At 40.1% G+C, this 26,413-nt stretch overlaps 1 protein-coding gene across 3 annotated transcripts in view; it reads left to right on the top strand.

The window, feature by feature from the left end:
* SLC49A4 (solute carrier family 49 member 4) overlaps positions 1-20,674 on the top strand; it is a 78,870-nt gene extending 58,196 nt beyond the window's left edge. The window contains exons 8-10 of one of the 3 annotated variants that reach the window (XR_010384232.1): positions 2,874-3,056; positions 9,749-15,446; positions 19,569-20,674. Coding sequence is in view for 2 of the 3 variants with exons in the window: in XM_010981530.3 (XP_010979832.3) it covers positions 2,874-3,056; positions 9,749-9,864 (299 nt within the window). In the remaining variant the exon portion in view is untranslated. The other 2 variants (XM_010981530.3, XM_064494615.1) reach the window with 2 other exon arrangements.
* The last annotated feature ends 5,739 nt before the right edge of the window (positions 20,675-26,413 follow it).

Below are 26,413 nucleotides of genomic sequence, written 5' to 3'. Positions count from 1 at the left end.
CATCAGATGTGTGGGTCAGCTCCCCCAGTGATAATCATTTCTGAGTCAGGGAACTAACAAACCTGTTTGAAGTAGCATTGGATCAGCTGCCAATTCATTAGTTTATAGTGCCATTTCTCTTTTTTTATTTTGTTAAATAGGTAAGAGTTACACATAGTAAAAACTAAATTCCAATAGTAGGGAAAGAGTGTACAATAAAAAATGTCTACCCTCCCATGGCCCCCAATTTCTCTCTCTAGAGGCAACCCTGTATGTCAGTTTCTTGGGTATTTCCCAGAGAATTCTATACATTTACAACAGGTGCGTGTGTGTATGTGTGTATGTGTCTGTCTGTCTGCCTGTCTGTCTTTGTGTGTCCTTTAACACACTTTTCTGTACGTTTTCACTTATATATCGTTGATGTCAGTAATATCAGCACATACAGAAATGCTTCATTTTTAATGGTTGTATGATATATATACCTTTGTGGACACTTAAATCGTTTTTAATCTTTTCACACTGCAAACAATATTGCAGTGAGTGTTCTGTATATACTTGTACCTGCATAGCTGTAGGATAAATTCCTAGAAATGGAATTGCTGGGTCAAAGAGTAAGTACATTATTTATTTTGATAGACATTCCCAAATTACCCACCAGAAGATGGACTAGCCACAGTTCCATCAACAATGTTTAACCACAATAGAAATTTTATCTTTCCAGTGACAAAGATTTCCTCTTCCCTTCCGAGAATTTAGATACATAGGAAACCAAAATTAGAAGATTTTTAAGGAAAATGAAATGAAGCCAAGGGAATTGCATTGTCTTGAGGGATTTTCACACAGGGCCCCCTGCTTCACTGGGCTCTGCTCTTCTGAGACATCCCATGTCTTTCTTTTTTTTTTTTTTTTATAATGTGCTTGATAAAAATCAAATCTCTTTTCAAGACTCTTTTCAAATCTCTTTTCAGTAAACAGTCCCCTTTCAGTATGTCCTCATCCTTACCTTATTCTTTATTTTACAACTTTAAATACAGATTTTGATTACTTTTCGATTATTACATTTTAATTTTCTTGATTATAAATTACATGTGAGGGTTTATTTCCTTCAGAAATATAAAAAAAGGATTATTTCCAAACGTATTTCCTAAAAGCAGCTAATTCCATCAGTGATTTGTTGTGAATTCTTACTTAGAAGTAGCACTTGGTTCTTAAGAGTTTGCTTTTTGTTGTCATTTATTTCAGTGTTTTCTTGTCTTAAACCCCTAGGTTCCTCTGTTTTGGGTCAGTAGCCATCTCTGTTCTGGTTACCCTGACTGACCAGTAAGTCAGTATGAAGTGTTTTGTGGATAGAATAGTCTGTAAGGTACCAGTGATAGTCCCTCCCTAGATTTCCACATGTACCACTAAAGTCATGTGTAAGCAGAATGTGTTAAGTTGATCTGCATGACGTATGTCCAGCAGATATACAATGAGCATGAGGTAATGGGTTTGGTTTTGTTTTTAAGAATCTCTTGAAAATTGTTTCCTGTTTTAAATGGTATTTATTATAACTATCAGATGCTCCCGTTTACTCCTGTGAATAGTTCGGTCACTGCTTTAGCCAGCTGAGTGCTCTTCACTCACTGTTGTCCTTTTGTTGTCTGTTTCTGTACGTGTCTTCTCCTCAGAGAACGTCAGAGTGCGCGCTAGCTATTTGTGGTACTGGAATACGATAAATATTTTATAATCCTGAAAGGCTAGTGTAATTGGAGAAGTGGGAGTTGAGATTAATTGGAGAAATTCTATTAGAAAACAGTGGATACTGTTTTTAGGACTGTTAATGTTTGCAATCAGTTAAGGTAAACTGTGGTAATTTGATACGTTCTATGGATAATACATAACAGATTTAGGCTAGTTCCCTCACTTTCTGCAGTTCCTATACAGAAACTTTTTTTTTCCTTAACAAATATTTTTATTAAAAATATTTTCCTGGTAACCTTAAGTCTAGAATAGGTGCTGTTCATTATCATCAGTGGGTATAATATGCTTACTAGTCTAAGGGGATATGTGTTAGGTTTCTAAATAGGATATCATTTTTTCCTCATTCTGTTCTCACTTTCAAATTAAAATTAATGAAGGTTTGTGTGTAAACAGTATCACTGATATAATTATTTGAAATGGGGTGCATTTCTCTAAACATTTTTCTTTTTTTTTTTAAACATTTTTCTAAGAATAACAATAATGTCTTTATTCAAAGATTTCACTATGGTAATTAGGCTATTTATTGGCTAATCTGGGATCCTAGCCACTATTAATTATATATCTCTAGGTGAAATTTTTTTCTATGCTCCAAAAATGTTACATATTTTTTTAAAAACTGTTGACAAGAAACTTATTCCAAAATTGAGGACTAAGTCTGTATTAAGTGTTTCTCCAGGGATTACATACTGGATAATTTTTATTTTGTACTTGTACTGTTACTAATCAGTCTAAAAATATATAATTTTCAGTAACAATGTTTCTTACATCTTTTTTTTTTATTTTAGTTCTCATTAAAATTATAGAATGAGTCTAGATTTTGAATTAAGTTGCTATATTTTATCTCTCTATATGCCAGGACTATGACTAAGGGGAGAGAATCCTTTTAATTACATTATAGTGGTAAAATTGTTTCTGTGCTTTGGAATAAATCCACCAAAAAGATAAAGCAAATAAACTGGTAATCATCCAGCAACAGAACCTTTTTCTATCTCCTTCACAAAACCTGAGCAAAGAGCTGACAGATGTGTGAAATTACTACCATTGAGACGAGATGAAATTCCAGAGTTGATACTTAATGAAAGAGAACACCCAGTAGGTCTGATACGATTCACTGCTGCTACCGTGAAACTAAAATGTTTGTGTTTTCATTTTAGTGACATTGTACGCCTCCTGTATTCTCCTGGGAGTGTTCCTGAACAGCAGCATACCTATATTTTTTGAGCTTTTTGTGGAAACTGTCTATCCAGTTCCAGAAGGAATTACTTGCGGAGTTGTCACTTTTTTAAGTAATATGTTCATGGGAGTACTTTTGTTTTTTCTCACATTTTATCACACAGGTAAGAAATTTAACTTTTTATTTACTATCTAAATGTGGCACTGATGTATAAGGAATTTATATGGAGAATTCTCACTAAGGCAGATTACTTTGAGCTTTTACATGCCAATAAAAGAAAATATCATCAGTTGCTTTTCTTGAAATGCATCCCAGCCTGATCTGATGCACCCTCACACTTCTAGAGTTTCTGATTTAGTTAATCTGGACTGGGGCCCAGCATGTCTAGTTTTAAAAGCCCCCCAGGTGATTCTAATATGCAAACCACTGGTACCTTGCTTTTTAAAAAAGTACTTAGAATCTATTGTCTTAGTATAAGGTAGAAATTAAGGTTAGGAGTCACCTATGTGTTAGGAGATATGTATTAGGTATCTAAATAGGATATCATTTTTCCTCATGTATGTGTTTTAAAGCTTTGGTGATGAATGAGAGGTCACCCAGGGAGTGGATGGCATGTATAGGACAGCTCTGTCCAGTGGAACATTTTATAATGGAGATGCTCTTTATCTGCACTGTCCAACACAGGAGCCGCTAGCCCCATGAAGCTAGTGCAGTTAGGAAACTGGATTTTTAAATTTTATTTCATTTTAATTGATTTAAATTTAAATAGTTACATGTGGCTAGTGGCTATTGAATTGGTCAGTACAGGTACAGAGTGAGAGGAAGGTTGAAGTTAGAACACAGGGGTATACCTTTGAAGAAGGAGGAGGTCCTTACAAAAGAGGAAGGGATGGAGTCCTAACCCAAGTAGCAGCATTAGCCTTGGAGGAAAGGAGGTGGAGAGAAGGCAGTGTGCATGGGCAGAGAAGCAGAGGCCTCTGCTGAGCAGGTTGTTGAGGGAGTTCCTTCTAGAGGGCGCCAACTTTCTGCTTAGCAGCCAGTTCCTCTATGAAGAGTTGGTGGGAAGACAGTGGAAAAAGGGCTTAAGGAGACACGAGTAAACCAGCCTTTGAGGAGGTGGAGGGAGATGCTCCACGGACAGCTGGGGAGACTGCTGGGTGTGTTGAAGGCCAGCGCTGCTGGTGCTGAGGTCCACGGGTTTCTAGTGGCTCTGTTTGGCACAGTTGTTTGCTTTTCTTTGATACTGTCTTTTCTGCGGTCCAAATCTGTCTATTTTAGAAAATTGGGGCACAATTATCTAGGCTTCTTTTTTTTGCATGTTAAAATAAGGATTTAGACTTATTTTATACTTCTGTACTTTTTATTTTTATTTTATACTCGTGAGTCTTAAATATAAAGCTTTTATTAATTTCTGCTAGATTTATAGCCCATTTTATTTTATCTTAAGCTGAATGTTACTACCTTTTTTTTTCCTGGTTGTTGTTTTCCTAACTACTCATCAAATACCAGTAAATTTGGATAATTTGTACATGGAAGAGTATTATTTGTAAGACTCAAATGTAAGAAATGCTCTAAAATATAGCACTCGAAGAGACCTAATTGTTTATAGGAATCCTGGCAGACTTATAATTGAAATAATAGCCATGGTAACTTCCTTGAGTGGAAAATAAATTTTTAAAACTTTCAAAGCTGATGAGACAGAATCTCTCTGACTTTTGTGCAGCCTTTGGCATAGCATTTTCACCTAACAGCAAAGAGTATCCGAATGATACATTAGTTTCTTAATATAAGTAACAACAAACTGGATCATTTCTATCGACCAGTAATGCAGGTAGAGGAGGTTTCAACTTCGCTAAACCTAATGTTTGCTTTAGCCTGTGAAAGGGAGTAATATTGTCAAAGGAGTACGATGTTGATGAAGTCAGACCACTCTGCACTGTCCTCCTGGAAACGTGTGTTTCTTTTAGGGAAGATGCCATCGCCAGGTGTCAGAGTAAGGTCTTTGACACAATTAGTTTTCTAAACAAAATCATCTAACGGTTATTACATTATCACCTTTAATCCACGTCAGCTTTGTCACAGTTGAAATTAGGAGGCTCAGTGCCTCTCTTTTCCCTGGTAAAGTATCAGAGGTGGCTGTTGCCCCTATGGGCAACAGTAGACACATTTTTCCTGCTTATGGACACAGGTGGGCTGAGTGGTCCTTGAACCTTGGCTGAACATGATTTCTTCTGTCTGGAGAGAAATCATTTTGTCTTCCCAGCATTTAAAACCAATAGTAGATGCCAGGTAATGTTATCCTCCAGTAAACTTCTTGCATGTGGCCTCTAGAATATAACAAGCATGTATTTATAGATCAGTTTAAGGCAGAAACTACTCCTACACTGTCTGACTGTGGAGGAGCCCAGTGTACTCCTGTTCATTGTGCTCGGCCGGCAGAGTATCTCTGTCACTCTCCTGGTCCAGAGGCAGCTTCTGATTTGTCCAGCAGACTGGTGCCTGACAGGAACAGCTGGAACTGACATCAGTCAGTGCTAACTCCTCATTTTGCAGATTTGTAGTGACCAGATACAAGCAGATATTTTTGTTTCTTTGGCATAGAGAGCAGAAGAAACACTTAGCATCATTTCTGCTAATTCCTATCCCACTGATGTAATCAAGGATTTATCTCGCTGGGGGAGAAAAAGCTTCCCTCTTTTTGGATTGGTTTCTGATCACGTGTTCTTACACATATCTTTGTAGATGTTAAAGACTTCTACCTAAACTCCATGATTATTGTGAAAAATAAAACTTTAAAAATCTTAATAGAACAGGATGATTTTCAGGACAAAAAAAAAATCTCAGTACATTTTGACCTTTTAGTGTTAATGAGAAGATAAATGTGAAATTTATCTTAGACCAGGGCAGAAATGGTACTTACCAAATGTTTTCTTTTCTTCTGGATAATTAGCTGATTGATATTAGGAATTTAAATATTTAGGCTTCTATTTTAAAGAAATGCTTTTATATGCTTATTTGTCAGTGTGTATAGTGAATACACACAAACACACCCCATGTCCCTCTAAGACTAAAAAGTTACTCTATTGAGATTCTTTCACTTATGATTAATTGATTCCGCCCCAAAAGTCCTGTAGCAGAAGTCTACATTCCTTATAGCTGAGGTATGATGACACGTAAATTACAGATCTGAAAATTCTGTAGAATTATTTCCTAAAAATAGCTTTTAGTTCCACAGCATACAGTGTGCTAAACATCTTATATGAAAAATTGAATCCTCTGCCATTAGAGCCAGTGTCCGAATGTCATAATTCAGTCATTTTAAACTTGAAACACTCACCCAGAAGTTAGATCAAAATTCAACTGTTAGTTACATGATTGGAAGACTTGATTTTTAATCATCATAAAGGTCTGTGGTTTTTTTAGATCACTTCCCAACTAGAGTTTTTATCTCCCCACCATGTGCTGCCTGGTAGATGACTATCAGATACAGCTTTTCGGGGCGGGGCAGGCTAACCCCACAATGGCCACATCAGAGTGCCTTGCCTAGCAAGATAGGCTCCACTGGTGATCTGCTTGCAGATCATGACCACTGACGGCGAATGTCCCACAGGCTTCTCTGCCGCCACGGGCTTATTTGGAGCCCCAGGTCACAGGGTTCCCCATGTTCTGTATTGATTCTGCTTTGGGAACCTGGGACTGCGTTAGAAATTTCTTGGAGTTTTTCTGACTTGGGTTTTTCAAGATCACTTTCCCAAAAAGTTACTTGCTCCTTAATATAAGCATATTTGCAAAACTGAGTTGCTTCTCGTAATGTTTGCTTTTCAAATCTCAGCGAGTTATTTCAGACAGCACTGTGATGCTTTATTCTAATAACCTCACATACAAAATCAATTTGGGAATGCTGTTATATTCCTTATATGCTCTGAAATGTATTCTGATGTTCTAATTTATAGTTTGTAGCTTGTTCTGTAGTTTGTTATTGTCTTTTGTTGTTCTAGAAGGTTTGCAGCAGGTTTTGGCTAAAAACATTAAAGGTTTTTACCTCAGTCCTTTCATACTGAAGTAGCCGACCATGAATTTGAGGCTGCACTGTGTGCTGAGGAAGGAGGCACTGACCAGTGCTTACCAGGAGAACAGGTTCAACAGATGTGGACTAGTGAGAAGTAATTTTGTATCTAAGAAGTAAAATAATGCAATGTGATGGTCAAAGCTGTTGGGTAATTAATGTGGAATAAAGGGAGCAGGGCATTACATGGTGAAATTGTGGTGTCATCTGGCTTCTCTTGAGAGGAAATGGAGACAACTTTGTTAAATTACCGTAATTGTGGTTAAATCACCAAAGAAAGTAGAAGGTTGGTTCTGGAGGGTGGTGTCTGGAACCAGACATATACTTGAAGGTGGTAGAGCCAAAAGCATGGCATCACTGCAGGGAGAGATGAGGTGAAAAGCAAAAGTGCTCCATCCTAGTTAGTTCAGCCCCAGCAGAGCCTCACCACTGGGTGCAGAGCCCTGAGTGCAGGACAGCCCCTGTCTCACTGTGAATCGGCAGTCCTCAGGAGATGATCTGGAGAAGTGTAGGGGTGCATTGTGGAGCCTTGGAGTACGGATGTGTATTTTCTCTAGTGAATGGCAGAGGGAAGGAATGTTGGAAAACTGCTCACTTTAAAAGATACAAAGAAAATTTCGATGGATCAAGACTGTTGGTTTAATTATGTCATGTGACACTGGGCTGCAAAGGGACTGCAGTTGACTTTGCTTCTGCTAAGTCAAATTGAACTTTTAAACCAGCCATTTCATACGTGTTAGAGCACCTTAGCTGTGCTTTATGTGAATGGTTTTCAGTGAGGAAATGCAGTGAGGTTCCGTCTCTGACCTTTTGTTTTCTGAAAAGGCAAATAATTTCAAAAAACACTGGTAGTTGATTGAGCCAAGTTAACTTACTGAAAGGTGGATCTGACTTTTCAGAGAGGCACAGTCGTGAAAACCAGCCAACAAACCATGACGCTGAAGAACAATCTTGAGATATTTTTAGAGATTTCATCTGAACCCAGGTAGAAGGAATAGTTTTACAGCTCTGATGAAATAAAGGTCTGCGTTGGCAATATTTGACTAATTTCTAGGACAAGTTGACTGTTGCTATATGTGTGTTGTTCTAACTCCCCTGAAATACAGTCTCTAAGATTTAGAAAACAGCCTCATTGTAGTCCTCTTTGTCAATACTTTTAGCTATTGCTTAAAATTCGACCATGAAGTCAAAACTCTCACCTTTAATATAAGCAGTATGCTGTTATCTCTATTTTACTGCTTTTCCTATTTTTTTCACCGCTTCTTTTTGCCTGTTAAAATTATCATCAGAAATCCAGAGGCTCTGTGGTTAATATAAAAGCAGAAAGTGCCTGGTGTGTCATGTCAAGGACCATCGGAATAAAGACAAGATCCCAGAGGTTGCAGCCTTTCTGAGTGTTTCCATTATAGGCAATCCAAGTAAAACACAGAAAACAGCTTTGCATGAAAATACCATTGAAATATGTGTCTTTGTTCCATGCTATAGAATAGCATGTCTGACTCTTTAAATGTAGAAATTGAGAGGTAGAAAGGCTGCTTTTGTGAACATATTATGGGGGGAGGGGAGGTATTTCAGCATCTTTTCTTACTGGTTGGTTTTCTGATTTCCATTCCTGAGCATAAATTGCTCTTTTCGTCATATGAATTATGGATTAAACTACAGCAGCAGCAGGGGAATCTTTAGGATGGTTTTTGAAGATTAAGGCAGTATTAGCATTCTGTAGAAGCACAGGGAAAATAAAAACTTATAGCAGCACCCAAAGGAAAAAGTGTACCAGGGAACCTGTTTCCCTCATTTTTTTAAAAATTGTAATTGCTAAGTGGATATTAAAGAGGAGTTACCCTCTCTTCCCCACCACCAACCTCTTTATGTGAGGAAACTGCTTACTTCTGCTCTGAAGCCTCAGGACGGACTGACAGAGGGGTTGGGGTAGAAGGAGGCTGAACAGATGCGCAGCTCCATGGCCACGGAGCCGGAGGAAGCACTCAGAGGCAGCACCGTCAGCAGGGCGGCAGGTGCACCTTGGTAGCTAGAGGCCCAGATTGGCTGGTGGAGAATCCTGAATTCCTAAAGGAGTACATTCTTGATTCCATTAAATCCAAAAACAATATTATTTGAATTGCCTGTTTAGATGATACGTGTAAATTTCCTGGTAATTGGCATCATACATAACCATTATGTTAGTAGGAAGAAGACTAGAGAGAACCCAAAATATTCACAGTAGTTTCTCTGAAGTCTTAGAATTAGGATTAATTTTCTATGTTTACTTATCTCTCTATATTTTTTAACTTATTATACAATGATTACCATTTGATGTTTTTGCTGAGAATTAGATGTTTCTATCCAAAAAAAACTATAAAAGTGTTACCTCAAAATTCAGGTGATTTTCTTATTTGTCTTTCTAATCCATCAGATATTTCTAAACAAGGACAAGAGTGATGGTTGACAGAGGGAACTTTAAAAATACTTAACAAACTAACATTTGAAGGTGACTGATTTTTTTTTCTTTGAATAGATTTTTTTTGGCCACCAAAATCAAGGTGAATTAAATTGATAAAAAATCATTAAAAAATATCAATTAAAAATATTCCACAGGAAAGCCCTGTAACATATTACATTGCATCACTTAGGCTCCAGGTTGTCACTATTTATTGAAAGCCAGTTCTCAGGCCTTCCAGGGCACATTTATCATAAGTGCTTTTGAATGCAGAGCAGGTTGCTCCCACCATACAGGTGGTGTTCTGCTGGTGACACATGAACGCTCACAACTGCATGTTTTTGTCTTACAGAGTTGTCTTGGTTCAACTGGTGCCTTCCCGGGTCGTGTTTGCTCAGTCTTCTCCTCATTCTGTGCTTCAGGGAATCCTATGACAGACTCTATCTTGATGTGGTTGTCTCAGTTTAATAGCACAGACTTGACGGAGTTTAAAAAGAGACTGGAAATCAATACTGCATACTGCACATTTGCTTGGAATTGCACATCTAACAGGGAAAAAAGAGGAGGAGAGAGAAACTTCATTCAGAGGTTTTGTTAGGTTACAGATGATTGCATTAATTTAATTACTACTAAGTAATAATAATGGGACTTGAGAGATAACAGGGGGGTTTAAAAACTGTCAGTGGCATACCTGTGCCTGAGTCTGGGGTTAGAAGTGTGATGTCTTACACAGAAAGCACTACCTAAATAATTCCCTCTGTTTTGTGCCAGTGCTAAACTACTGATGGACTAATTGTAATTATGGAAAGAAATAAAGGGTGTCTATCACATGAAGATAACTCCTTCCCTAAGTCACAATCAGAATAGGAAGAAATGCCACTAACTTCTAAAGAAGTTTAAACCCTGATTCTGATTTTAATTATAAAATAGCCAAGAGGTATATCAATGATAGAAATTAGCCACATGTACACTACGTTTTTTCTAATAAAGCCATTTCTTATATGACTCCTTATTTTTAATTAGTCAGATCTTTGGCCACCTTAATTATGGTGATCAAGTGCTTTCCAGCAACTTCAGAGCGCATACTTTGTGTCTCGATCTTAAACTTATCCTTGTTTCTGTGAAATACAGTTGCATCTGTTAGGCTCTTAAATGATTATATTAAAGGTGACTAAGTGTTTCTTATAGTCGCATTAAATACTGTATGAAAAAATGTGATTCCGTTCTGATTTAGCACTTTGTTAAAAGTGAAATGACAAATCCCACAGAACATCATGTGTCTTGGGGCAGATGTGTATGTGGTGGCATGGGATGGGAAATCCAGCACCAGCCGTTATTTACCAGGGTTACGTTTTATTAAAATGACCCTTGTTTGAAAATAACAATTTATAACATTGAAACTTTCAAACCTGTTGAGTGATTTCTGAATTACATTCTTGTATTTCTATTCAGTTTTCCATGGAGTCAGTATATTTGAGAGGGCAGTATTTTGCCAGGACCTGCCTTCTTTCTGTGGGATGACAGCTTTTTCAAAAATAACACTGATTGGTCAGCTCTCAGACATGTATTTCACTATGACATAAAACATGCTCTGGGGGGGGGTGGTTACAGTACTACCATTATTCACATTTATGTAATGCCTCTGACACGGGAAAACCAAACACTTTCTCAGAAAAGCCAAGAATAATATTTTACCTTCATTGTTCTCAGCTTCCTCCAACCCTCTCTCCTTTCCTCACTTGCGTCTTCCTTGTCAGCTAAGTATATATTTTATTTGCCTTTTTCTGGACAGGCAGAGTGTAAGTCAGCTCCTTCCATTAGCCAGGGTGGTGCACTACCGTTAAAGAGACCTGGTCAGCACTTAATTCTCCTCAGCTCCACACACGCGCACACACTGGCACACAGAGTCCCAAGTACCCCTCCTTTCCCACCTTGGGAAGATGAAGGCTATGCAGTAACTCACCTCGGTCCTAGAGAAGGATTCTGTTCCTGCCGAGCCTTCTGAGAGCCTAAATTGTGCCACTGGAAAGTAAGAAAACCCTCAAATTTAACATCTGTCTTCAGTCACGTTTAGACCATCCCCCTTTTAACCAACCACCCTGCTAACCTATCAGCAAGAACTGAAGGAACTAAGAGACTTGCTAAAGAGGAGAAATAAACCTTGTCTTTCTTCTTAAATACAAATGAAAGTAAAGTAGAATTCTTGAGAATGTGAGTGAAAGCCAGGCAGTCCAGATATCAATGGTGCTAAAATAACCACCACCCTTTCCTGTCTAGAATGAAGGCAGAAAGGCGAGAGAAGTATGACGTATTTGGTTTTAGTCAGAACTGTTGTGCTTGAGGACATTGCTGTATAAAATTCTGCTGTAAGACTTCTCATACAGAGCATTTTAATTATGGTTCATTCTACTTGTAACTTAAAGAACGACATTAAAAAATATTACATAAATGACCAGTTCAAAGACATCCCAAGTGGGTAGTGCTTTAAAATCCCTGCATTGTCCCGGACACCAAACCACTGTGCTTAGCAGACGTGAGCTGAGATGCCTCCCTGTGTCTCATTTACATCCACTTACCCCTCCAGCACATAATTTATTCTGATCACAAACTGCAACTGTTTTAAGTGATCAAAAGTTCGTATACCAAACCTGATAGGAATAGAACCAAAAGGCTCCAGGGGTCAGGGGAGGATGACATGTTATTTACTTACCTGTATATTTCCAAAAAAAATTTTTTTTTTACTTTGTTTTTATTTCTCACATGCATCAAAATAGACCAGCTGTTATCTTTGCACTTTAAAAACATTATTGAGTCCTAATGAAATTTTATAACTGAAGAAAATCTCAGTCCTTCACTAATCAAGTGCTGATTTTAGAATGTATAGGAACAGTCCCAGAGAGGTAAAGACTCATGCTGAATGTCACAGTCCTAGTTAGTGACAAGAGTAAAGCTAATAAAAACTCACATCTTCTGACTCCCAAAGCCGTGCTTTTCTCTACCTCATAGAATTGCAGCTTAATTTGGACATTTTGGGGTGTTCATGAATACTCTTTCATATTCAAAAACTATGGGGCTTAAGAATAAAATGCCATTAAAGTGAGGCGATTGTTTGGTTTTTAAGTAAAATCCGTCTTTTTTCTTCATCACTACCCTGATGGTGCTGTAATATCTCTAAGTCTTAGCTTGCAGTGACACAGTCTGAAAACTTTCTCATAAATAATTCATTCCTCATACACCAAGTCAACAGCGTTATTAATTGGTAAGGACATGTTACAGTGTAAGTTCCCTGCGGCTTATCAGTGAATACTTCACAGTTTATGGGAAGAAGCATTTTTTAATATGGTCCATGGTGGAGGTATAGGAGCAAGACAATTACATACACAAATGCATGCGTTTCACTGGGGGACGGAGCTAATAAAATAACAAGACGGAATCAAGTACCATTTTATATATTTAGGCATCTATGTCCTAAAGGCCAAGTTTTATCACAGATCATACATTCATGTTTAATTATTGAGAATGTTTACAGCTTGTCTTTATGAAGCCTTTCAAATGAGGGATTCAAGCTAAGAATTTTAAATTGAGATTACATTCTCATCTATTCATCTTTAAATTTTTTAATTTTTTTTACTATTCTTACTAAAATCTAGGCATTCTTCTTGCTGTTTGCATAAGCTTCATTTGAAACTCAAGATCAAATGCAATTGCATAGTAAATTAGCCTTAAATTAATGTTTAAAATCACATTAATTCCATATTTGTCCCTAAAACAATAAGGACAGGAATTACCGTGGCTATACCATATTACCAGGCAAGTGCAAAAGCTGTGATACGAAGAAAATGCCATATTAAAAAAGAAATATGTAGAAAACGAGAAAATTTCATCAGACCTATTTCATAAATATAGGAAAAATAGAATTCCACTTTAATTTGGCATTATAATTGTGCAGAAGAGAACGAGATAAAGCTTATGTCCATATATCAACAGTTTGCCAGTCTCTTAGAAAATATAAGCAATACTGGGGGGTGGGGGAAGTGCTGCCCATCCAAGAAGAGCTAAACTTGACAGGGAGATTCTTAGGTGCTCTTTTAACAGCATCCATTGGGCAGTTTTTGCTCAATAGCAGTGAGTTGTCTGCTCAGTAAGTATACATCTTGGCCATCCTGAGCACTCATTTCCTTTCTGGTGTCCTCCCAGCTCAGATGGAACCTCAAACTTCGGAGATGTCCTCTTGGAACTAATATCAGGGCCCTTAAGAGACCCTTGATGGTGGTCACCTCTGGCCAGGGGGTAGGACTAAGAGAGGCTGTGGGCAGACAGTATAGGCAAGGACGTGGCCCTAAATCTCTCTCTGAACCATGCTACTTTTTATAAACAATTTTAGTTTGCTCTTGGTCAGGATTGAAACATCAGCCCCTTGTTTTGCCTAACAGTTTTCTGAGCTTCCTCACTTGTCCTCGTTGCCCTGTCCCTCAGCTTTCTGAACCCTTGCATGAATCTGACCTCAGCTCCATCCTGATCTCCTCTTCCTTGAACTGACTCCCTGGCACAGGCTTCTTCACCCTCAACTCCTCCCTAAGTGCCAGGGCTGGCTAGTAATAAGGCCACACATCCAGGTTGCCCCCTCCGGAGCAGACACTAGCATGAGCAGAACATCAGCATGTCCAGGTACTCCAGGGAAATTGAGCAGTTCTTCCCACAGCCAAGTCTTATAAGTTAGAATATTCCCCTGAAACAGGAAGCGAATTACAGAGGTCACTAACAAGTTTCTATAGTTATTATTTGTTGCCCTTTTAGAATATGGACTAACCTGCCTTATGTAGTCTTTCTGTTGTACCTTGGAACATGGCAGGTCTTAAACAATAGCTTTTCATCTCAGCCCACACTCAAAAAGAGAGCAGAAAGTCACCCCACCCCAGCTGTTCTGTTCATTCAACAAGGAAGAATTAATTTTTTTTAACCAACTAAAAAAATGAAACAAAACATGGAATTCATTTCAGCAACCTTGGTAAAACGATAAAAACACATCAACCCATTTTACCTCTAAGCATTGTAGATTTGGAACGTTGTGAGCTTGAGGCCGGAAGGTCAGCCCTGCGTCACAGCACCCTCGGGGTCCCCCAGCTCTTCTGGTTTCCCAGTGAGGCTTCTGCTGTCTTGATCAAAATGGCAAGAAGGACTTGGAGACACTTCTGACTGGCTTTCATGTTAGAAAATGATACTTTTTTAAACTACAATTTAGACTTTCTCTAGGTCAGGTTGGTTTTCTTCCCATTTATGTGGCAGGACTGTAGAATCAAAGAGATGATCTAAGCCAATCACCCCATTTTCCAAGTAAGTAAAGAAGAGAACCTTTTAGATTAAATAACAGCTTAGTTTTAGCAGGTCACCCGACTCCCAGACCAACATTCCTTCCATAAGTGATCAATGTGTTAACCACAGATAAATTCTTTTAAGTAAAATTTCTTTCTTTCAAATTTTTGAAAATTAAAATACATGAAGGTAAATTCTAAAATACCCAGCACAGAGAAAGTGAAGTGAAGTCTACCTCTGTAGAAACATGTGCTGGTTAATCCATTCTCCTTTCCAGAGGTCATCCCTATGAATCCTTGCAGAAATTCTTCTCTGCATCCACATACATAGGTATATCAAGTTATCTCAGGAACTGTTTCTTAAAACCATGTTGGCGTTAACATTTGGGCAGGAGTTTCTGAGATCCTTATTTTTCTTCAGGATGACTGGGTATCAGTGTAGTAGTGCTTAACGGAGACATTTCACAGACCTCACGATGTGCCGTCAAGCTCTATCATACTCTGAACTTTACTGGTGAATTCCAATATACGATACTGTTTTTCTTATTGGAAATATAGTTTCCGTTTTTATGCCACCCACTAAGATCCATGCACTGTGAGAGAAGAAAATGAATGGCTCATCCCCAAAAGTCAGACAGATTTTCTTGACGAGGTTTCCTTGGCTCTCCATCTCAGCAGAGGCACACCATGCTGCAGACAGCAGAAAGTTGAGAAGATAAGTGATGGCACCAAAGAATCGTAAGTTTCTCTGCAACAACATCATCTCTAGTGGCCCAATTCTATGCAGATCTTTTACAGAGTGAGAGCAGAGGCTCAACGTGTACACAGGTGTTAGGAGACAAGGCTTCTCTGAGACTAATGCAGGCACAACAGCTGTCAGAGAAATGAACAGATGACCAGCCTGGGAGTCAGGAGGCCTGGGTCTCAGTCTCTCTTTCCAGGGCACCTGCTGAGCACCCTTGGGGCTTTGGGAAGGTCACCTGTTCTCTCTGGACACTGGCTTCCTCACCTCTAAAACAGGAATCAAGTAGATGGTCCTTTTTACTGAGAAGATTGACAGTATGTGATACACACCTATTTGGTCACACACAACAGAAAGTGAGAAGACAACATGAGGGCAATACCTTTCCACCAGTACTTACAGTTAACTCACAGTTATACATGACCTTTTCAAACAAACGAGGAGCTTCTACAAGGAAGGCCCACTTAGCTACGAGTTCTAGGAGCCAGGCAGTTATGGAAACTCTCAGGCTGTCAACATATCCACTGTTCCTAACTTCATTCATCCTATCATTCATTCTGTATACAGAGTTATTATATGTGTGCAGTGTGTGCCTGTGAAGGGGAATCAGAAAAACAAAAGATGTTTCTACCTTCCAGGACATTTTAGACAGATTTTAAAAAGCAGATACTCTTTTGAACTAGCAATTAAAAAAGGACCAATGAGAGTTTCCTGAATAATTATGCATAACAGGTACCCACATTTTTTCCTCATATCATCATTAACCGTAAATGATTTCAAGAGAAGGATATTCTGTTCTGTTGAAATTTCTATCATAGACAGAACCCGTATCTATCTGGGAGCACTAATTCAATTTGGCATGAGGAACCCCAGACATTACCATCATTCCATGGCTGGAGAGTGGGTTACTGTTCCTTTAGGAACTTGGGAGGATTACTGACACCTCCAGCTTCCTCTGAAGACAGAACTTAACAAATGCATACATGCCAAGATACACATTCTCATACGGATTTGAGTTTCCTTTCTGAAAGGAATTTGAATTTTAAACATGAAAAGGAAGGATTTCTAATTATAGAACTTGGGACATAAGCCCATCAGAGAGAAGAGCAGGCAGGAGACTTTGTGGGAGCCCTTCGGGTGTCTCTACCTGTGAGTAAATCGAAACCACACTTAATGCATCACTAGAGCAGTCCTGGCCTCTTAAACCTTTGCAGAAACCCAAAGATGCTAAAAAGGGCAGGTTTTAGTTCTGCAGATGGGTTTACTGCCAGTGTCCCCATCTCCAAATTCACTTCCCTCCTCACCAGAAATATATCATTTGGGAGGCTTGTGAAAATTAAGTCTTAGGAAAATTCTGCCCCCATCCTACTAACTTGCATCCACAAGTCCCAAGCAAAATCGCTTCCTTGACTTACATGCATATAAGTACCTATTTCTGTTTAGGTCTGTGACTCAGAGAAGGTGTCTGGAAGAAGTCAGGAGAGGTGACTGATCCCACCTCTCCTGCTGTAGATGGAATGGGGTCTGCCCACTGGAACTCAGCTAAAATTGAGGGTGTGTGTTGGGGTGGTCCCTTGCTTCTTAGTCCTTCCCTGAGCTAATTGCACTGCTCTTCCTGATCAATAAGTTATTGCTGAGAAAATCGTTTCAGTAAGTGATGTCAATGTCTCCAGTGGAGCCGTCCCTCTCTACCCCCTGTCCTTTCAGCTTGTGTCCCAGACAAATGCAGTTACCTCTGTCCTTTTCAGAGAAAAAACATTGATTGATATCTTAGCCCTGACATTTCACCCTCTTTTATCTCAGAATGGAGAAGCCCCTTCATATTTGTTGTCTTTTTAACTCAAGGTTAATACAGCTCCCCAGGCACAGGCAACTCTGCGCTGCATGCTGTTGCCAGTAATTGTCCTTCCATCTAATTGGGGGAAAGGTGACTCTTAATGAACCAGCTACTGATTCCCTTACCTCTTCACTCTTTTATCAGTATTCCTTTACCAGGAAATTCTTTGTTATCTAGGTCCTGAAATTTATTTCATGTTTTTTTAAACTTCAATTTTTTTCTTACAAAATTGCTCCTTTTATCTTATAGCAGACTGTGATCTTTTTCCTTCTGAGTACTTTATAATATAATTTGAACATAATAGAACATTCTAAAATAAAGCCAGGCAGGGATTTCATCATAGCCAATATTAAATGCTGGGAGAGGCAGATCATATTTTTAAAAAGAGAGAAAACAGGGATGGAGGAAGCCGGATCTCATAATTCAACCAGTATATTTGGGGCTCCCGTTGCGTGCTGAGCACTGACTGAGTGGGGCATAAGGATACAGAAACAAATAAGACAGTATCCTGGCCCTCAGAGAGATTTGTATTCTGATGAGTCCATTCATAAAAACTGTCGTTCAAAGCTAGCAACACCCTCAAAAGGCTGTTGGAAGCTTTGTAGCTTATTTCTACAGCTGTCTATGGGATCTTTCTCTGGAAAAATATATTATAAATCCTGTTTCCATGGGCCATTAAAAATCCACGTTTGTCCCTAATCAACGTATGGTGACGTGTAACTTTCATACAGTAAAAAATGCCTCTGGACAGCCTTTGAAGGGATAGGCAGAAAAATTTGCTTTGATGGCTTGAAAAGAAGTGGAAAGGCTTTAGGGAGTTCAGATCTGCTAGCTCTCAGACATGGGATTAGGCAGAGGGAAGAGCCTTCCTGCAAGAGGGAGACCTCACTGAAGGAGTTAGTGAAACAGAAGCCAGGCCTCCAGGCATTTGTTAGAACATCTACCGAGCAAAAGCAGAGAAGGACAGGGAGGGAGTGGTAGTAGAAACAGATTCTGGAGAACAGAACTGCGAAACTGGCTCCTGCTCAGAGGCATCTGGCCCCGCCTCCTGCCTCCAAGCACATTGGCCAGCAATGTGTCTGGCCAACTGCTTCTTCAGCTCTTGAGGGATGGAGATTCTACAACCTACCCTGTCATCTGTTTTAGAGCTACTCCCCTTTGCACTTAGAAGTTTTTACCTTTCAAGAATGGAGGCAGGAGAGAGGTGGTCAAAAAGATGGGGAGCCAAGCAGAGCAAATCAGGGCAGAGGAATTGTAGCGGAGCTGGAGGTGGGGAACGTCTCCACATTTCACACTCCCTCACCAGCTGGAGCGGGTGGGAACCCTGGAGGGGGCGCCCGGCCATTTGGGAACCGCCCTCTCAGAAGCCCAGTCTGGCACAGCGGAGGTTCCTGTTCTGCTTGGAGAAAGCACTGGGAATCTAGGCATCCGCCATCTCCCAAGAGGAACTGTGTTTTATCCAAAAGTCTGCAAGTAAACTGACTATACTTCAATTAAAAAATGGATGGGGATAGTCTATAAATTTTACACTCCCCTCTCGCTTCCATTCTCCAAAGGAACGTTCTGTAATTGAAGGCATGCCTTTGGTACCCTACTGTGTTTCGTGTACTCTGCCAGAATAATGACTTTTCATACCAATTCTGGGATGCAAAGAAATCTTGGGTAGTCCAAGTGGACTTAGATCCAACTAAAGTTCCCACCTCTTACTCCATTCAGACTTTTCCATCTGCACCCTCCACCCCAGTCACACTCCTAGAAGCAACCAGAAAGTCTGTCCAACCAAATATACTCTCTGCAAAAAAAACAAAACAAACAAACAAACAAACAAAAAAACCACCAGAGTTTTTCACTCAAAAAACCAAACCAAAACAAACAAACAAAAGCTCTCCGAAAGCCCAAGCGCTTTCTTGTTCTTCTTCTGTTCTCAAGCCACGGTGTATCTGGTCTGACTTTACACCATCTGCAGTTCTCTGCACACATGGTAGGCAGGGCAGGAAGGCAAGCAGAGGCCGACGCAGTAGCTGGAAGGAAGTGGAGGTAGGGTGGCTGCAGAGACCGTTGCTGGCACGGGAGCCTACAGTTGTCCCGTGGCCATCACGATCCACGTGGGGGTCCTAGCATGCCCGACAGGCTCCGCTGACCCCCATCCCCGGGTTTCCAGGAGGTGGCCTTCCCCTCAGCCTTGGGCCTCCCCTCGGCCTGAGTCTCACTGCAGTTCATGTCCTCCCCTGCGCCCTTCTCCCCAGCCCCAGGCTGCACTGAAGCCCTCACTTCTTTTCAGTCTATGGAAGAACAACGTCCTTGCCTGTTGGGAGCCCGTCCACCCTGGGAATGATTTTTGGCTGAAATTGCTGCAGTTGAACACAGGAAGTTCTGCCTGCCAGAGTGAGGGTACTCCAGCAGGCCGCGGCACATTCCCTGCCTCCAAGGTTCTAAGCAAGTAAAAGGGTCAAGACCCTCCCAGAGGACTGAGGAGAGACCAGATGATCTCTTGAGATTCCTCTCAGCTCCAGAACCTGACTTTTAAATAGCAACACTAAGATCTAGGTGACATACAGGCTCTGTGACAGCAGGTGCTCCTCCTCCCATGACACCCCATGTACCTGGGCAGGAGATTCGGTGCAAATATGGATAGGTGCAGGGAGGGGGTTTAAAATCTGCCCACACTGAGATTTTATGCTGGGGATTTGCATATCTGCTGGCCCGGCTCCGCGACCTGGTGGGTCTATGCAACTGTCAAAGTGTGAGTGTGTGATAAATTCCCCTCTGACCGTCATCACAACTTCTGAGTGTTCTGTGCATTTTTAAATAACTCTTACCATGTAAATATTATATTACATTTTAATAAAGTTTTTTTGCATTTACTTTTGTAATATTTGGGGTTTTATAGATTTTTATTTTATGGCCAAGTATACTTTTGTAAGGAAATGTTGAAGTCTTGAGTATTTTTATTCTTTGTCAACTGTAAGCACTGGTAAATATTATTCGTATGTGGTTTTCCTTCCTTTCCATCGGGTCTTTTTAAGGAACTGTGTTTTGGCATAGCATTTTATTTAAAACTCTGCTTCATTTTACACATTGTGAATACTGAAGATTCTGAAAAATAAAGATGCATTTAAAATCTCTGTGCTGTTACATTGTAGAAATGGTAATGTGCATTGGTTTGCCAAAGTGGTAATTAAATGTTTAATGGTTTAGAACTCCTAGTTCAGAATGGGAGTTCTAATCATTACTCACAACACGGAGCCTCTGTGCAGCTTCCAGTCAGCCCCTGCTTCTTGGGAGAAAGCACATGAGAGTGGTGATCTCTGCTCAGTTAGGAAATGTGGTTATGTTGACATGATAGTTACTGTGCTGTGGTTTTGCAATAAATGTGTATTGAAAGCACTTGTGATAATGTAGTCTGCGTTTTGTTTTTAATCAAACTCCAAATGGCAGCAGAAGTGGAGCCAAAGCTCGCTGAGCATTTGGGCAGAGAGATGCAGTGGGAAAAAACATGCGTTTGGAAGGAGGACAGGCTGGGCCAAATCCTGCTCCTCCACCCACAAGCCCTGAGACTTGGAAATTCCTCCATCTCCTCTGGAGATCCTGCATTCTCATCCATTAAAAAACATAGTTAAAACAGAGGAGGGGGATAAAGTGATGAACATAAAGGACCTGGCACATTTTGGTTGCCCGATAAGTGTTACTGTCTTCTTCCTTTCCTTCCCTTTTGTATCCCTCCCAAAGTCTTCGTTAAAAAAATTTGTTTTTAATATTCAAGTTAAAAATGTATTGACCTTCTGAGTAAAGCAGTTATTAAATCCTTACATATTTAATACTGCTTCTAATTTATCATAGGAGTTAATTCCCAAAAATGTTGATCACAACTGGATTGAAAGAGTATTTGGGAAATGTGGCAATGTTTATATAAGCACACCACATTATAAGTGTACTGGAAATCCAAAGGGGAGGTCATTGCCTTTGTGGAATTTAAAACAAAAGAACAAGCAGCAAAAGCTATGAAGGTAGGTCCAGAGCCATCACAAAAACATGGACGCACTTACTTTTTTAGTTTCAAAGCAAGCACATTAGAGTTTAAGTGGTAGGGAGCCTGTTCTTGGGAAAACTTAGAATCATGAACATCCTTTAACCTTTTGAAAGAAAGTTTTCTTAACCTTCCTGGATTAGTTATCAAATAGTCCTGTTCTCTTCTCAAAGGTTCCAAAGTCTTCATTTTTAGAAATACAGAAAAGTATAATGCTTTCTTTACTTCTTGCCATAAATGATTTTAGTTTAGAACAGATCATAACTGGATTTTTGTTTTACTTCTCTAACAGCCATCAGGTTTTCCATTTGGATTCTTTAATTTCCTACCCAGTTCAGTGGTATAATCTAAAATTTATCAGAGACCTGTGCTTGTCAAAAGGTCCTTCCTGAATCCTCTTGAAGTAAAGCACTTTTGCAATAGCATCAGAGTACAATAACTGTCTATAAATGACTTTAAAAGACTTAAAAAGGCATGGCTTATGATCCAGCAATCCCACTCCTGGGCATATATCTGGAGGGAACTCTAATTCGAAAAGATACATGCACCCCAATGTTTATAGCAGCACTATTCACAATAGCCAAGACATGAAAGCAACCTAAATGTCCATCAACAGATGATTAGATAAAGACACAATGGAATACTACTCAGCCATAAGAAAGAATAAAATAATGCCATTTGCAGCAGTATGGATAGAATTGGAGATTGTCATCCTAAGTGAAGTAAGCCAGAAAGAGAAAGAAAAATACCATATGATATCACTCATATGTGGAATCTTAAAAAAAAAAAAAAAAGACACAAATGAACTTATTTACAAAACAGAAACAGAGTCACAGACATAGAAAACAAATTTAGAGTTACTAAGGGGGAAAGAATGTGAAGGGATAAACTAGGAGTTCAAGATTTGCAGATACTAACTACTATATGTAAAATAGATAAACTATTATATACAAAATAGATAACAAGTTTCTTCTCTATTGCACAGGGAACTGTATTCAGTAACTTGTAGTAACCTAGAATGAAAAAGAATATGAAAACAAATATATGTATCTAAGTATGACTAAAACATTATGCTGTACACCAGAAATTGACACAACACTGTGAACTGAGTATACGTCAGTTTAAAAAAATCAAAAAATAAAGGCATGGTTAAATATTTGATTACAATTTAATCGATAAAGAAATTTGGTTATAATAACTAGAATTATGACATTATAATCTTAACCCTTAAGAATCTTAATCGTTGGCAAGAACCAAGGAGCAAGTAATTGTGAACTGTATGTCATGCCAGCATTTCCTGATTGTAAAACTTAAGCTTTAGTCCTCCTCTCCTAAGAAGATAAAGGTAGGTAAACTTCGACCTACCCAGCAATTAATGTTCCAATATTTTATCCTATTTGAAATGACCCAGATAGTCAATGAATTCTCTTCATTTAACTTAGTTTAGTTTCAAATTACCAAAATCTGGAGAGACTATTTTAGATATTCCTAAAACATAATTATTCCTTTAGCGTTTACCTAAAGGTTCTTATCTCATTTACATATACTCAGATTTTCATCATATCAGGTTATTTTCCCTGCTGACAAATTTGCAACAGATACAATAAGGTCTTATTTGACCTCTAGTAAAACCTACATACAATAGAAGTGTTATATTTATCTCTGATGACTCTAAATACTTGTCTGTATTAATCAAACCAACAAGCTTAAGCTAGCTCCAATACCAGATATCAATTCAGTATTTCTGAGAATTTATATAAGTGCTTAACTTCTTATAAGCCAATTAAACAGAGCTCAACCACAAACCAATCTTGGCAATACCATTTGGAGGCAGAGACGCCTCATATTTATAAGGTACACATAGACATATATATATCTATTATGGACACAGAGACCTCCCAGCTTGCCTGCTAGAGTTTAAAAAGTCATCTTTTTTCTTTTTCTTCTTCGCTCTCAGTGATCACAGAGAATTAAAGTTCCTGAAAGCCCAGGTAGGTTATTTCCATCTCAAAGGCACAGGAAGAGAAATACCAATTCCTTCTAGAAAATTAACTTCCTCTAATAGTATATAAAAAAACCAGTTTTAGAAGGTCAGAATAGTCCCATCTTGGACATTTAGGGTTTTTTTTTTTTTTCCAGTTTCTAAATAGCCCATTCAGTTAAACAAACTACAGTAATAGACAATGACACACTCCCTCACATGCCTCACTTTCAGAGGAATGTGACTCGGCATTCAAGTTACTTGTAATCCCTAACTAGGGTCAAAACCAGGAAGAGAGAACAGAATTTGAAGACATACACACTTACCCAAAATAAAAGCCAAACCAATTACAAAAGGCTCACTTTGACACAGCAGCAGAGCCACTGGGGGCCACTGTTCTCCTAATGCATGCTCTGCGGTTTGCCAGTGGAGAGGAGCGAGAGGTACATCCCCTTTGTTAGGCCAAGTGGTGCAGCAAGAGAGCAGGGCAATCACCTCGCCCTCACTGATGACCACATTTAAGTGCTGCTGGAGGTCCGGGTGACTAGTCACGGAGGCCATCTTTGACATTTCCTGGCCAGTTAACAATGTCTCCCCCACTGCCCAGGTGCCTAACCTTCACCTTGGCTGTTAGCTCAGCATCTGGGACCTTTCTTAACAGAAAGCAATGACCAGCCCACAGCCGCAGCCACCGCCTTACCGTCTAACCTCTTTTTTCCCACTGCAATGGCCACCAGTATCTCTGCTGCACCCTTACGGGTGTCTGTGAGTTCTCTATACTCTCTGGATGGCCCTGGTTCAAGGACAGCCACCACAGGCCCCCACATATTAGTGGACAGCCACCCTGGGATTTCCTCCGCAACTTTCAAGATTACTTCTGGAACTTTTGGGCCCCTCTGTTAGTGGATGACCACCCCAGGATTACCCCTGCAACTTTTGAGATTACCCCTGAAACTGAGTACGACCTTGTGGGGCCTTCCTGGGCACAAAAGCCTGTCCGTGTCCACCTTTTCTTATTTGCAGGATAAAGGCCTCCTAGACCTTCCTCAGTTCCAAGGAGGAGATTTAAACAGTTGCTAATTAGGAAAGGGAGGGGATGCAGAAACAAAAGGGGGAGCAGTCAGGAAACAATAATGCAGCCATGAGGCAAGGTCCTGGTTCCTCCTGAAGGAATACATATAACAGTATCTTTGAGTGCTTCTGTAGGAACTAAGGCCCCCACCCAGGTGAAGGATGACAACTTCAGGCTGAGCACAAGATTCCTGGAACACAGCCTGTTACCTCACCACTAACCAATCAGAAGAAAGTCACCCTGCAGCCCTCACCCCAAATTTTGCCCATTAAAAACTTCAACCCAGAAACCATCAAGGAGTACAGGGGCTTCTTTTTTTAGCACAATCTACCCATTCTCCTTGCTTGGACCTGCAGTAAACCTGTCTCTACTCCAAACTCTGACGTTTGGGTTGTTTGGTCTCACTGTGCATTGGGGAACAAATGTAACTATTTTGGTGAGCCAGCCCAGAGTCTGAGCTCATGACAGGTCGACCCTGCTTGAGTCCCCAGCAGCAGCTAGAGTTCATTTTGCTCCAGGGAACTCGGCAGGACTCTCCTTGACAGGCATCTGCTGCCCCAGCACAAGGTTGTTTGGAGCCAAGAAACACCCGGAGGTATGGTTCACATTTGGTATCACTTGGTGATAAGTCATTCCAGCTTGTGCAGGCTGCGAATATCTCTCCACTCCATTCAGACTCATTCCCTTTTGGGAAGTGAGCCACTCTGAGTCTGTTCTCTTTTGAAAGCTGGGCCAGTCTGTTTGGAGGCCTCTGTCTGGGAGTGGGAGTGGAATTTTTAAACTACACCTCCTCTGATTTTCTGTCTGTGTGACTGTACCCTATTTGTTGTTTTGTGTGTGTGTGTGTGTGTGTGTGTGTGTGTATCATTTTGGGGTGAGCCATTCTGGCTTGTGCAAGATGGGAAGATTCTACCCACTCCATCTGGGCTCACTTCTCTTTCAGGGAGTGAGCCATTCTAGGCTCATTGCAAGCCACTTTAGGTCCATTCCCCTTTGGAGAGGGGCCAGTCGCATTTGGAGGCCTCTGTCTGGGAGTAGGAATAGAATTGAGACAAGAGGGAAGAGGGCAGGACACAACCATTAAAAGAATGACACAGCAATTGAGGATAGCACATAAACTGATTAGAACCCACTAAGCTCAAGATGGCAGAAGGATTGACTTCCAGTAGACCTTGAGCCTCATTATAGGCTCACTATAATACATCAGCATGCTAAATGACATATCCATAGGCGCCAAGACAGTTCCAAGGCTGACCATAAAAGGCCAAAAACTGGGTGGTAGCCCAATTCCAGAAAATCCCCACCCCTTTCCCAAAATAGTTGGAATAATCCTCCCACTCGTTAGTGTATGAAATTACCAAGCCCATAAAAACTAACAGCTCAAACCCTGCATCCTCTCACCTTTTGAGATGGCCCTCATTCTGCCTATGGAATGTGTATCTCCTAAGCCAATCTCACCTTTCAAGACGAGCCCATGCTCTAGGGCTGCCTCTCACCTTCTGAGATGGCTTGCACTCTGTCTATGGAGTGTGCATCTCCCTGAATAAATCTACTTTCACTTTACTATGGCTCACTCTTGAATTCTTTCCTGCACAAAGCCAAGGACCCTCACTTGACAGAGTGCATCCCAGGGACTCACCCAAGACCTGAGACACAAACATCCTCTCTCATTCCATTTTCTTGCAACAGAATTGCTGGGCTATCCCCATCTGATCTTCTGTCTGTGTGACCATGTTTGTAGTCTGTACTTGTGTGTGTAAATATTTGCATTTTTGGCATAATGGAAAATTCAAATTCCATCCCTGAGAATTGCCCTCTTCACCCATGGAAGCAGCTTCACGGATCAGGGTAAGCATCACCCACCAAGAAGCTGTGGAGGCAAACGCATTGCATGCCAGAACATCAGCCCAGAAGGCCGACATCCTTGCCCTTACCAAAGCCCTGAAGCTCCGAAGGGATAAGCAAGTCAACATCCGTTTAGACTTCAGGTATGCTTTTTCTGTGGTTCATGCTCACGGAGCTATTTGGAAAGAAAGGGGAGTGCAG

Source organism: Camelus dromedarius, chromosome 2 (assembly GCF_036321535.1).
Source record: "Camelus dromedarius isolate mCamDro1 chromosome 2, mCamDro1.pat, whole genome shotgun sequence".
Lineage (NCBI taxonomy): Eukaryota > Metazoa > Chordata > Mammalia > Artiodactyla > Camelidae > Camelus > Camelus dromedarius.
This window is presented reverse-complemented; position numbering and strand designations above follow the sequence as displayed.